Consider the following 13,876-nt stretch of genomic DNA (forward strand, 5'->3'; position numbering starts at 1 on the left):
TGATTTCAGCTTGTGCTTCATCCAGTCCATCATTTCTCATGATGTACTCTGCATATAAGTTAAATAAGCAGGGTGACAATATGCAGCCTTGACGTACTCCTTTCCCAATTTGGAACCAGTCTGTTGTTCCATGTCCAGTTCTAACTGTTGCTTCTTGATCTGCATACAGATTTCTCAGGAGGCAGGTCAGGTGGTCTGGTATTCCCATCTCTTGAAGAATTTTCCACAGTTTATTGTGAGCCACACAGTCAAAGGCTTTGGCATAGTCAATATAGCAGAAGTAAATGTTTTTCTGGAACTCTTGCTTTTTCGATGATCCAGTAGATGTTGGCAATTTAATCTCTGGTTCCTCTGCCTCTTCTAAATTCAGGTTGAACATCTGGAAATTCATGGTTCACATACTGTTGAAGCCTGGCTTGGAGAATTTTGAGCATTACTTTACTAGCGTGTGAGATGAGTGCAATTGTGCAATAGTTTGTACATTCGTTGGGACTGGAATGAAAACAGACATTTTCCAGTCTTGTGGCCACTGCTGAGTTTTCCAAATTTACTGGCATATCGAGTGCAGTACTTTCACAGCATCATCTTTTAGGATTTGAAATAGCTCAACTGGAATTCCATCACGTCCACTAGCTTTGTTCGTAATAATGCTTCCTCAGGCCCACTTGACTTTGCATTCCAGGATGTCTGGCTCTAAGTGAGTGATCACAGCATCATGGTTATCTGGGTCATGAAGATCTTTTTTGTGTAGTTTTTCTGTGTATTCTTGCCACCTCTTAATATGTTCTGCTCCTGTTAGGGCCATGCCATTTCTGTCCTTTATTGAGCCTATCTTTGCATGAAATATTCCCTTGGTTTCTCTAATTTTCTTGAAGAGATCTCGAGTCTTTCCCATTCTATTGTTTTCCTCTTATTTCTTTGCACTGATCACTGAGGAAGGCGTTCTTATCTCTCCTTGCTACTCTTTAGAACTCTCCATTCAAATGAGTATATCTTTCCTTTTCTCCTTTGCCTGTTGCTTCTCTTCTTTTCTCAGCTATTTGTAAGGCCTCCTCAGACAACCATTTTGCCTTTTTGTATTTCTTTTTCTTAGAGATGGTCTTGATCACTGCCTCCTATACAATGTCACGAACCTCTGTCCATATTTCTTCGGGTACTCTATCAGATCTAATCCCTTGAATCTATTTGTCACTTCCACTGTGTAATCGTAAGGGATTTGATTTAGGTCATACCTGAATGGCCTAGTGGTTTTCCCTACCTTCTTCAATTTAAGTCTGAATTTGGCAATAAGGAGTTCATGATCTGAGCCACAGTCAACTCTTTGTCTGGTTTTTGCTGACCGTATAGAGTTCGCCATCTTTGTATGCAAAGAATATAATCCATCTGATTTCAGTACTAACCATCTGTCTGGTGATGTCCATGTGTAGAGTCTTCTCTTATGCTGTTGGAAGAGGGTGTTTACCATGACCAGTGCGTTCTCTTGACAAAACTCTATTAGCCTTTGTCCTGCTTCATTCTGTACTCCAAGGTCAAATTTGCCTGTTACTCCAGGTATTTCCTGACTTCCTAGTTTTGCATTCCAGTCCCCAATAACGAAAAGAACATCTTTTTGGGGTGTTAGTTCTAGAAGGTCTTATAGGTCTTCATAGAACCGTTCAGCTTCTTCAGCGTTACTGTCTTGGGTTACACAATGCCTTGTGTCCTGGTCAGGTTGCCTAGGAAATAGATTCTGAGACAGGTATTTGTGTAAGGTTTATTGGGAAGTGCTTTGAAGAGCAACAGTGAGGGAAACAGATCTAAGCAGAAGATAATGGGGGTAGCGCAGCTGAAATACAGGCTTCAGTCAATCCCACACTGGAATGGCCTTTCAGATAATTCCCAAATTGGGAAAAAAGCCCAAGTCTTTGTACCAACTCATTCTTTCTCCAAACCAAACAGTCCATGGATGCAAGTGGCTTCTGGGGAAAGGGACTAACTTGGGCAAGTGATCTCTTAACTCCTAGAAAGCAACTCAGCTATCAGTTATCAGCAGGCAACATTCCCAACAGGCTGGAATGTGATTATTTCCCTCTGGACAGGAGGCAGTAATATCCACCACACCCAGAGCTTATCTTCTCTTACCATCTTATTTTTTCCCTGGTGAAGCCAACCAGTATGTTGTGAGCTGACCTACGAAGAGGCCCATGTGACAAAACTTAGGAAGAACCCAGTCAACAGCCTGTGAGGAACAGAAACCTGCCGACAACCACATGACTAAACTTGGAAGCAGATCCACCCACAGCTGAACCCTGAGATAGATGGCTGCAGTGCCAGCCAACACCTTGACTGCAGCATTATGACCAGAGCCAGAAGATTCAACATGGATCCCTGGCCTGTGGAAAGCATGAGATAATAGATGTTGTTTTAGGTCACTGAATGTTAGGTAATTTGTAAAATAGCAGGGGAATTAATACAGTCCCTCTGCCCTTGATACAGAACCAAAAGACAGAATCCTTTTGCCTGGTGGTATAGAATGTGGCCATGTAGCTAATCTATGGGAGAGGGAAGATTTTGTTTCTCCCTTTGTCCTCTTACTTCATCCTACAATAATAACTTTCTGGTGGCAGGGAAGAATCTAAGACACAAAAAGTAAAATCCATATAGGAAAAAATTAAAATTCAACTGCATTAAAATTAAGCACCTCTGTTCACCCAAAGATACTATAAAGAAAGTAAACTGACAAGGATAGAAACCAACAACCTAACTGAAAAATATGAAAGACCAAAAAAAGCACTTCGTAGAGGAAGTATCAATGGTCAAACACATTATAGTATGCAACTGCATTGGTAACTAGGGCAACACACATCAAGTCTATAATGACATCTCATTTGACACTAGATCAAAAACTTTGGGAAAGGACCTCCCTGGTGGTCCAGTGGTTAATCTACCTTCCAATTCAAGGAACACAGGTTTGATCCCTGGTTACAAGAAGATCCCACATGCTGCAGGACAACTAAGCCTGCACACTACAACTAGAGAAAGCCCATCCACCACAGTGAAGACCCAAAAGAAAAAACTTTAGGAAAACAAACAAGACTTTGCAGAAGTCTGATAATATCAAATGTTAAAGAGGATATGGAGCAAATAGAACTCTTGTCCTTGCCAACAGGAGTATAAATAGATCCAATATTCTTTAAAACAATTTGGCATTATCTAGTCAAAGTGATGTGTATATACCTTTAACTTAATTCTACCCCTAGGTATACACCCAAGAGAAACTCTTGCAGTACCTCTACAAGAAGCAAGGATAGCTACATTCTCTGTAATAGCAAAAACAAAGCGAAATAAGGAAATTCCCTGGTGGTCCAGTGGTTAAGACTCAGTGCTTTCACTGCCCTAGGCCCAGGTTCAATCCCTGATTAGGGAACTAAGATCCTAGGAATCAGGCAGTACAGCCAAAAATAAGAAACAGCCTACCCCAAATAAAAACAAAACAGAAACAAGAATAAGCAAAAACAACAATAACAAAAAACAAACAAAAAACCCCACTCCAGAGAAATAATGAAATAAGAATCAAGAGTAAATTTATCTAATGAAATACTATATAACAGTGAACATGGAATATAACTGTATACAACAAAGGATAATTTCAACAATATAATGTTGAGCAACAAAGTCACAAAAGAATATGATCAAAAAAAGACATTATAATTCCACATATATTCAACTCAAAAACATGCAATATGTTGTTTAGGAATACAAATTGATGAAATTGTGAAGAAAAGCAGTGATAAACACAGAATTGGGAATATGAAAAAAGTATGGGTAGAGGAGGGCAATGTAGGAGATGTAACAGTTAATAATACAGCTCTTTTTCTTAAAATAGGTGTCTGGTACAAAGATATAGCATGTACTCTCACTTTTTTAGATGCTACGTTTCATAAGTAGGTTTTATCACCTCAATATTTAATTTAAAGAAAGAAAAACCAGAGAACTTAAATATCACACATTTGGTCAATTTATCTACACCCTGTCTTCTTCTAAGCCAGATGGGTGCCTACTATCTTTGGCTCCTTGATAGACTTAAAGCAGACTTGTGGACAGATGGTATACAAGAAAAGGAAAAATTTTCCTACTGGCCCTGTAAGTAATGAGCAAGGAGATAAAGACCAATTAAAACAAGAAAGGCAGATGTTTAATGGTCTTATCAATATATTACAAACTATGGTCTTTCTTTTTTAAAAAAACTAGGAAAAACTTAAGTCAATCTTTACCATATATAGCACAGTATAATATAAGAAATTTTAATGCCTAGTTTAGTCAAAGATGGCAGACCAAAAGGTAAAACAAAGAAAATGTAGCAAAAACAAAAAAAACCCTTTATAATGAGAAATTTTACCAACAGTGAACTACTACCATACTAAATCAGTTTAACATGGAATATCTAGTTAAAAACAGCTGGATTTACTGAAGGAAAAAGCAAGCAGATGACACTAATCTGCTGAGAAACAGCAGACTACTGGATCCTACCACTGAAAAATGACTCCAATGAAAACAAGCAATTCAAATACCCAAGATCACACATTTTCTAAAAACACTTACGTCATGTATAAAAAAGGCAAAAGAGTAGGATGATTTTTTTAAATGAACTTACCCTGAAATAAGTGAAGTTACAGCTGTTGAATAAATGTCACTCAAAAGCAGTCTCTTGGCTTTTTCTTACACAGCGGGCAACTTTCCTTTTGAATTCTCCATTTCTGTCTTCCCTCCATTCTTTCTGTAAGTACAAAAGTAATAGCAAGTGATTTTATGCAAACTCCTCTCACAATCTCAAATACCTTCCTTTAATTTTAATGTGAACACGTATAAAATGTTCAGCAGTTGATAAGGTAGAAAACATTTTTGCAAGGCACTCTGCCAGGATACATACAAATTACTTCTATAGGCAAAGTCTCTTTGAAAAAGGAAAGGGCCCTAAAAAACTTTAGCAATTTTGTATTACACTGGAAAGAAAGCTACAACTTACAAATAAGATATCCAGGCTATCTGAATGATCACCAACTCTCTCTACTGGAAGCAACCATAAAATAAAGTAGACAGAACTGTGCCTCCTTTATCAGGTAGATGGGTGTAATGCATCATATTGAGATGATACTGAGTAGTATTTCTAGTGGGGGAGGGGACAGGACAGGACAGTAACAATGACACTATTACTGCCAGGCACATGAAAATGGAACACAAAACAGGACCAGCATACTTTCACATGAGAATAGAGCTGATTTTTATTTAGTATGTAAATAGCAGGAAATTCTCACTAAAATGCCTGGCCTATTTTTTTTTTTCCTGTATCATCCATGTAGGGACAGCAAAGACTGTGGAAACCTTCAACACTTGCTCTTGCAGAGGAAGAGATCAGAACAAATTTTTTCCTTCAAAGCAAGGCACCCCAGTAAGCCAATCATTATAGTAAATTATGAGGTAAACTATGATGTGGAAATGCAGAGAGATTTGTAGATATTTGATGAAGTATTTGTGAATAAAATGTTATTGTCTGTAATTACCTTATCATTTCTAAGACATTTTAAGGAAGAAAGAGCGATTCCAGTAAAGAGGGGAGGTCAATACCAAGGAGAAGAAAAATCGCCTAAAAAGCACACTTAGCAGAGAGAATTAAGACTGAGAGCAAGGGGGACCAGGTAGAAAGGTATTAAAGAGATTATATTGGAATTATTATTATTTGAGTGCACCATGCAGCATGTGGGATCCTAGTTCTAGAACCTGTGCTCCCTGCATTGGGAGCATGAAATCTTAACCGTTGGGGCCATTAGGGAAGTCCCTGGAATTACTTTTTTAAGATATAAATCCTCACTACCAAAGAAAATGGCAGTGAAGTCATCTAATAATGGGGACTGGAAGACCAAAAGCAGATGAAAGATGAAACAATGAAACATGCAGCAGAGCAGAGAAAGTAATAGCCTAGGGAAGTCTCAGTGGGACCCCAGCAACGAGGGAAAGGACCTACTGAAGAGAACCTCAAAGTTAAAGTTTGGAAATGGCAGCTTGAAGTCAGTAAAAAGTGGGGTTGAAAACTGAATGACAGAAAAGTTTGGCCTTCCCTTCTACACACACCCCAAATTTTAATACCGTCCTGAAGTAATAATGATGATATATAGATTTTATAAAAGTATCTGAAGACCATTAGAATTAGAGCTCCAGGTATGGGTATTTGGTATGGAAAGTAATTAGTTCTTCATTTTGGCATTTGACACCTCTCTTCCTCCAACTCACTCTTATTTTTTTTTAATCTGAGTTTAATATCTGGCTTATCATTCACACACTCCTAAGGAGAACCAATTCTGCACACATACACTCCTTATGTTGTTTGGACTGATACTTGACTAAGTATAAAGTTAGAATGATTTTCTGTCAGTGTTTACTTCAATTCAGTTACTAAATTAAAAAATTCAAAGCCAGAGATTTGAGAAGTGGTTATATCACTTCTTGGCCTTTTGGCTAAGATCAAATGAAAGGTGGTTTATGTAGTGTTTTTCTACAAGTAAGATTTTACCCCCAAGTTTTTATGTAGATTTGAATTAACAAGAGGGGGAAAAAAAAAAAAAAGGTGAATTTAACCTACTGGCTTTCACATATCCTAACAAAGTTTCCAAGAATTAGAGCAAAAGGAATTTTAAAGAGGGATAGATGACTGAGGAACTAGGACTATTCTAGATTTAAAAAAAGACTAATAAAACATGAATACAGGACTTCCCTAGTGGTTAAGACTCCACGCTTCCACTGCAGGGCCACAAGTTCAATCCCTGATCAGGAAACTAAGATTCCATATGCCACATGGTGCAGGCAAAAAAAAAACAGAAACAAAAATAATTTTTTTTAAAGGAAAAGAAAGAAGATTGAAAAATAAAAAACTAAGTAAAAATAAATAAATAAAACATGAATACAAAATAAAATAAGTTCCTAAATTCTGGATTCTTCCTTGCCCCCTCTCTTTATTCTTAGGAGATACATGCTGAAGTATTTAAATATAAAGATCTATAAAGCCTTCTCAGTTTAGCAAATAATGACAATAATGTTAACAATAACAACAATGTTGCAAAATCTCCACAATTGTGAATCTATGTGTTCAGTTCAGTTCAGTCGCTCAGTCGTGTCCGACTCTGCAACCCCATGAATCACAGCATGCCAGGCCTTGCTGTCCATCACCAACTCCCGGAGTTTACTCAAATTCCTGTCCATCAAGTCAGTGATGCCATCCAGCCATCTCATCCTGTCGTCCCCTTCTCCTCCTGCCCCCAATCCCTCCCAGCATCAAGGTCTTTTCCAATGAGTCAACTCTTCGCATGAGGTGGCCAAAGTACTGGAGTTTCAACTTCAGCATCAGTCCTTCCAATGAACACCCAGGACTGATCTTTACGATGGACTGGTTGGATCTCCTTGCAGTCCAAGGGACTCTCAAGAGTCTTCTCCAACACACAGTTCAAAAGCATCAATTTTTTGGCGCTCAGCTTTCTTCACAGTCCAACTCTCACATACATTCATGACCACTGGAAAAACCATAGCCTTGACCAGACGGACCTTTGTTGGCAAAGTAATGTCTCTGCTTTTTAATATGCTATCTAGGTTGGTCATCACTTTCCTTCCAAGGAGTGTCTTTTAATTTCATGGCTGCAATCACCATCTGCAATGATGTTGGAGCCCAAAAAAATAAAGTCTGACACTGTTTCCACTGTTTCCCCATCTATTTCCCATGAAGTGATGGGACCAGATGCCACAATCTATGTGTAGGGTATAGGGTATCCAACGTTTTGTAGGTCTGAAAGTTTTAAAAATAAATGCTTGCAAGTAATATGGACCTTATAGCGACTAGATATTAAGTATAATAATAGTTTTACAATTATGTAGGATAGCATCCTTATTCTTAAAAGGTACAACTATTTGGTGGTAAAATAAGATTTATGAGAAAAATAAATGAAAATAAAGACATATCAATACACATCCACAAACACATACATATACATATAAAAGTATATAGTTTTAATCAAGCTTAATTAAAGGGGAGAGCAGATGTGTCCATGTGACCACCTTACCGCAGCATCAACATTAGCAGGTGAGTCTCCATTGGGGTCTGCCAGCATAGAAATGACACTAATCATGATGGTTTCCACGGTGTGAATAGGCAGCCAGCGTTCCTCTGGCTTTTCATAACCATATTTATCTTCTCCAGGTTCGTGAAGAATAGAAATGCATACATCACCATTTTTATCAACTGCAAAATTAGAGAGTAAGATTCCAGTTTTAAATACTTTAAAAAAAATTGGCTATACGTAAAATACATATTATTTGATATGATCCTGATTCCCATGGTATCTGTGTAAGAGTCAGTACCACTGTCCCACAGAATGCACAGAAGTTAATCTCCAAAATGGAACCTATTAACCTTTTAGGAAGACCAGAGATTCTACCAAATAGAATCCACCTGACAAACCCAAAAGAAATGTAAGCTATCTTTTTCATTTCTGCAAAATTTCAAGTTAATATGTAGATGGTACCTAGCATTTACATGTAATAAATATAATGAAATAAATGGTATCTATTGAATCTGTTCATTTATACAAAGTATATGGTCCAAACACCAGAACTGAGTTTCTCTATGATTTCCTAGTTTCCCTAACAACTTACTGATTGAAATTGTTGATAGTCAAAGGTCTAAGACTTTCCTAAGAAAAAAATAAAAAATAACATCATAAAGTACTTTTTAAATCACATAAAGGCAAAATTATATCTTCAGGGAAAACACACACACACAAATCCACACAAAAATCCACAAAGTGAAGTGTCGAACTCTTTGCAACCCCATGAACTGTAGCCTGCAAGGCTCCTCTATCCATGGGATTTTCCAGGCAAGAGTACTGGAGTAGGTTGCCATTTCCTTCTCCAAAAAGATCATTTTATAGTGCCAGTGAAAACTCATCAGCATACATTCATTAGGTCTCTAATCTATAGACCTATTTTAAAATCCAAGCCATAAATTAATTGTTGATCAAAAGGGGGAATGGGGTCCTATTCCACTAACTTCTTTACATTACACAACCAAATCTGCAAATCCTATAAATAACCAATAACAATACTTATGTTCATTTCTGACTTCCTACCTAAAGTCCAACAAATTTATGATAGGTATAATGTTAAAGCGTATTTTTCGCCTCTGGGGAACCAGCATCAAAGCTTGTATGCGTGTGGCTCTACGACTAATGCTTTCTGAGTGCATATGCTGTATGCCAGGCACCCACGTGCCACAGGGAGTTTAGCAGTGAATGCAACATTTAAGACCCAGGCCTTCAGTGTATTGTACATGAACTATTCTACAATTAACACTCCTCATCCCAACTCACCTACACCTTCTAATATAATCTATTAGCTAAAATGAAATAACTAGATCAACAGGCAAGAATAACAACAGTAAAACTTGTAACAGCACTATAAAGTTAAACAGAAAATGATAATATAGTGTTAAGACATTTTCCTCACCACATAATATAAATTTTTCCTTGAGAAAAGGAAGTCATATGTTTTTGAGAACATTTAATATCAAATGTTTGCACAAAATTCTACCAGAGAGAATCGACTTAAGATCCATTTTCCTTTTATAGAAATTGCTATAATTTAGCATCTTTAAAATTTTAACCTCATGTCATTTCATTTTAAACATACAGAAAACATTTTAAACCTCTTAGAATGAGGCTTTTATGCTTAATACCTATTACCTATTAAAACTGTAGTAATTTTTTTAAAAAGGCAAGATATCTGAGTGAAATAATTGAGCTGATAATTGAGTGAAAAGGCCAGTGCTATCATTCCTCTTAATAATTCAAGTCCATGTATTGCTCTCATGTAACTCACAGACAAAGAAACTAAAGCTCCAAGAGGCTTTACCAACAGTAACACGGGCTAATTCATGCAAGAGAGCATTCAGAAACTTTTTGTTACATTTTCCTTTCAAACAGGTGCAAAAAAATTGACTATTACACATTGAATAATTCAAGAGAAGGCAGGGGAAACTGCCAAGAGCCTAGGAAGAAATGAACCATATGTCCAAGCAACAAGGGGCAGATGTGGTCGATTCATGCATCCATACATTGTGCAGGACTATCACTAACGTGTTCTACCATAAAGAAATTCTTTTTTTCCCATCACACTGGTGCAAAAAATAACTATGTCTGCTGTGATCACTGCTACCTAAGATGTGATGAAATATGGTGGCCTCCTTGATTCCCAAAGTTTTCCATTCATCAGTTATATTCTGTTCTAAGACTCAACTGTTTTTCAGATCACTGAGTTCTATTACATTTCCTTGTAACCAAGCCTTGGTTTATTCATGCATCCATTACTCTCACTGATTTTTGCTTAAACTAATATAGAAGAGTTTCTCTTCCTTGCAACACAATGTCTGGGTTATGAGAAGTAGAATGCAGACTGGTTTAACAGTCTAAAAAGACAATACTGATTACAAAATACTTATAGTCAAAATACTTAGGAAAGAAATTCTTGCAAGCTCAATCATACAAAACAAGGCCAAAAGTTCAGGGAGACTGTGTACAAACATAGTTTATCTAGACTAACCTTTGGCTCACAAAGTGAATTTTAAATGGTTGTACAACTTCGGGTAAAAAAAAGTCAATGTCACCATTTTATGCACAGCACTGTTAGATACTTTCCAAAGATCTAAACACGCAGAGTTTTATCTCATTTGACCCTATCAATCATCTTATGACATAGGTAAGACATCCCTTTTTCTTATGAAAAACAACATATTTAAGAGTGTCCATAGTCTAGGAACTAAGATGAGAAAATAAAAATGAAAAATCCAAGTTTGACTACTTCTGTGTTCTCTGTAATAGCCAATGAATCACATAATACCTTGGAAATAATCTCAATTTTAAGAGCTCTATTAATGCTCAGTATCACCCATGAACTCATGAACATCTCAGCTGTGAACATCATAGCTGAGAACTAAGTAAATAAATAAACTTTTTCCATTTGATCCGTTACTCTTTCTTTTAGAAGGAATCTAATCCAAGACCATGTACATAACAAACACAATGAACCTAGTATAAAAATTCCAACACAATTTCACTGAGAACAACATCTTACGTATTGACCTTGAAAACTTCAGTGACAGGCCATCATACTTGCAAATGTAAAAGTAAAACTAGATAAACTTACCATTTGGATGCCAGATTTCTGTAATGAATTTCATTTTAGGAGGCCGAAGGGGATAATCTTTTGGGAAAGTGAGATGAGCTTTAAAAACACCACCTTCACTGGAAAAACAAAAACAAGTTCTTGCCTAAAGTTCCTGCTTATAAGTAAGATAATTATTAAAAACAAACATAAAACAAGGATGCTAGTGCTAACATTATAAACGAAATAAATAATCTGGATTTCAAGCAGTTTACTTACTCAAATACCAAGTTTAGTATAAACTGTCATACCTACCACCTTATTAAACTCTCAAAAAACAGTAAAATGAAAGAAACAGCTTTAAAAAGGCATCCAGATCAGATCACGCTACTGTTGTGCTACACACATCTTTTTATTGCTTCCCACTGCACTTAAAACTCAAATGTTCTTTAACATTGCCTATCAGGGTCAAGTTGTCAATTTCTCTATATTGATCTCAACCTATCACTCCTCTCTCATCCCGGTCATTCTTCTTTCTGTTCTTTAAACGCAACAAGCTTTTTCTCATCTGAGAGCTTATGCATTTTCTTATTGCCTCTCTGGGAACAGTTGTGCTGACCTCCAACCATCCATCCATCCATTTATTCATCTTATCATTTAACAAGTATTTATTTAGTCTTTACGTGCCAGACACTGGGAGTACAGCAGTGAACAAAGCATAGTCTCTCAAGGAGTTTATATTCTGGTGTGTTTCAAAGTAGTGCTACGCAATAGAACTCTGCACACTGGAGACAGTCTATAGTTACGTTCTCCAACATGGTAGCCACCAACCACATATAATATGGCTAGAACTTTTTGGCCAACCCAATACAACTGATGAACTGAATTTTTTATCTTGTTTAATTCTAACAGCCACAAGTGACTAGTGACTGCTGTGCTTAGGAACTGTTCCTAAACAACAGTCAAAACAACACAAGTCAATGTTGCAGAAAACCAATAAAAAAGTCAGCCTTATGGGGCAAAAATGACAAAGTTCTGACTAGTGACCTTGGTACCGCGTTTCCTCTGTTTCAAAGGCGCTTCTCCCTTTGTTATATTCACAACTCAGCCAAAATGTTACCTCTTGAGAAAGATTTTACTTGGCTACCCAATCTAGCCCCTGTGTCCCTCTATCATGTGGACTTCTTTTCCATTTCTTTACTGCAAAAGGAATTCACACCTCTGATTCTTTTATTATAAGATATATACCCCCATAGAGCAGGGTCAGATGCAGGGTCATCTGACTGTGTTTGTTTCAGATCAGTAAATAATAGAATTCTCAGCTCATTAAATGGTTTTCATTCATTAAACAAATAGATATTGATTATCTACCTTGAGAAGGCACTGCTGTACGTAAACGGATATGACAGAGAACAAGACATTAGAGATCACTGATTTATAGCACTTACCATTCTAGGGTCAGAGGAAAATATCAAGAAAAGTATCAGTAATAAATACTGGAATGAAATGAGCAATCTATTGTTAAGTTTTTAAAAAGTATCTACAGAATAAGCCCATTTGTCTTTAACAAGAAAAAGTGAGGGTATGTTTGTATAGAAATAGAAAAATGTCTGGAAACATGACACCAATACACAAAAGTGGTTAACTCTGAAGCACGGGATTATGAGACTTTTTACTTTCTGCTTTGTACATTTTGATATCACTTGAAGTTTTAACCAAAGCAAGTATATATTCTCATTGCTTTTTTCTGATCATAAAAGCAAGATGACAGGACAGTGTTCAAGAAAGGTAGATCATTAACACCAAATACTTCTGAATACTTAGGAAAGGCCACTGGGCTCTGAGTGGAACATGTTTCTCTTTATGCTTACATACATGCTTCCTTCTATGAAGTGTATTAAGTATACAGAGGGTCATAATGTAAAACATTTCTGATTATGGGTTGTGGTTTTAAAAAAAACACTTCGAAAGCCACAAATATAAAAACTAGGCAAGAATCTATGTAAAAGAACATCAGAACAGCTACCACAAAACCCATGTACTTTAAACCATTGGTAAGGCCATTCCCTGATACCAAGTTAGCTTTCCTGGGTCCCTAAATTTTGACTGATATCAGATCCACTTAAAAGCTTTACAACAGCTGGCTGAAATCCCTACCATGAAAGATTACCTTAGTCTATTAAAAATTTTGATCAAATTTAATTAACTGGATTATCCTTAAAAGTTTAAAGTACACAATTTTTTTTTTTTTTTTTGTCTGCAATGTCCTCATCCATTCTGAATCAATCATGCAATTCTTCAGTTTTTTTCCTACCGGTGGAATCCTTAACTTCTCTAACACCTGTGAAAATCCTACTCTTTTTTTAAGCCTAAAACTCAAAACATAGTGTACAAAACATGGTTAAATAAATATTAAAATGTCACATATTCACTATTTTTCAAATACATAAAGATGCTACTATGATGAGCAAAACCAACGTTTTATGAAAAGCATCAATGGTTTAAATGATGCTTTCCTACTTTCTCTTCATAGATATTAACAGTGTAAGAGTATAACTGCTATATATAATTACAGATATATCATATTACATATGATTACTAGCATGATGTTCTAGGCCAGTTCAAGTTTCTTCTATTAGACTTCCCTTACTGTGTATTAAATGTATAAAAATCTTACAAGGGTAAGAGCCTATCATTT

General features: G+C 36.5%; 1 protein-coding gene across 2 annotated transcripts in view; it reads right to left on the reverse strand.

Annotated features, from left to right (window-relative positions):
- UBE2G1 (ubiquitin conjugating enzyme E2 G1) overlaps positions 1 to 13,876 on the reverse strand; it is an 85,504-nt gene that overhangs the window by 6,926 nt on the left and 64,702 nt on the right. For both annotated transcript variants that reach the window (XM_043903454.1, XM_043903453.1), the window contains exons 3-5: positions 11,221 to 11,318; positions 8,085 to 8,263; positions 4,634 to 4,756 (exon numbers count right to left, since the gene is read on the reverse strand). In XM_043903454.1, coding sequence (XP_043759389.1) covers positions 4,670 to 4,756; positions 8,085 to 8,263; positions 11,221 to 11,318 — 364 coding nt within the window. In that variant the 3' untranslated portion in view covers positions 4,634 to 4,669. The remainder of the gene's footprint in view (positions 1 to 4,633; positions 4,757 to 8,084; positions 8,264 to 11,220; positions 11,319 to 13,876) is intronic.

The sequence above is a fragment of the Cervus elaphus genome, chromosome 5 (assembly GCF_910594005.1).
Source record: "Cervus elaphus chromosome 5, mCerEla1.1, whole genome shotgun sequence".
Classification (NCBI taxonomy): Eukaryota; Metazoa; Chordata; class Mammalia; order Artiodactyla; family Cervidae; genus Cervus; species Cervus elaphus.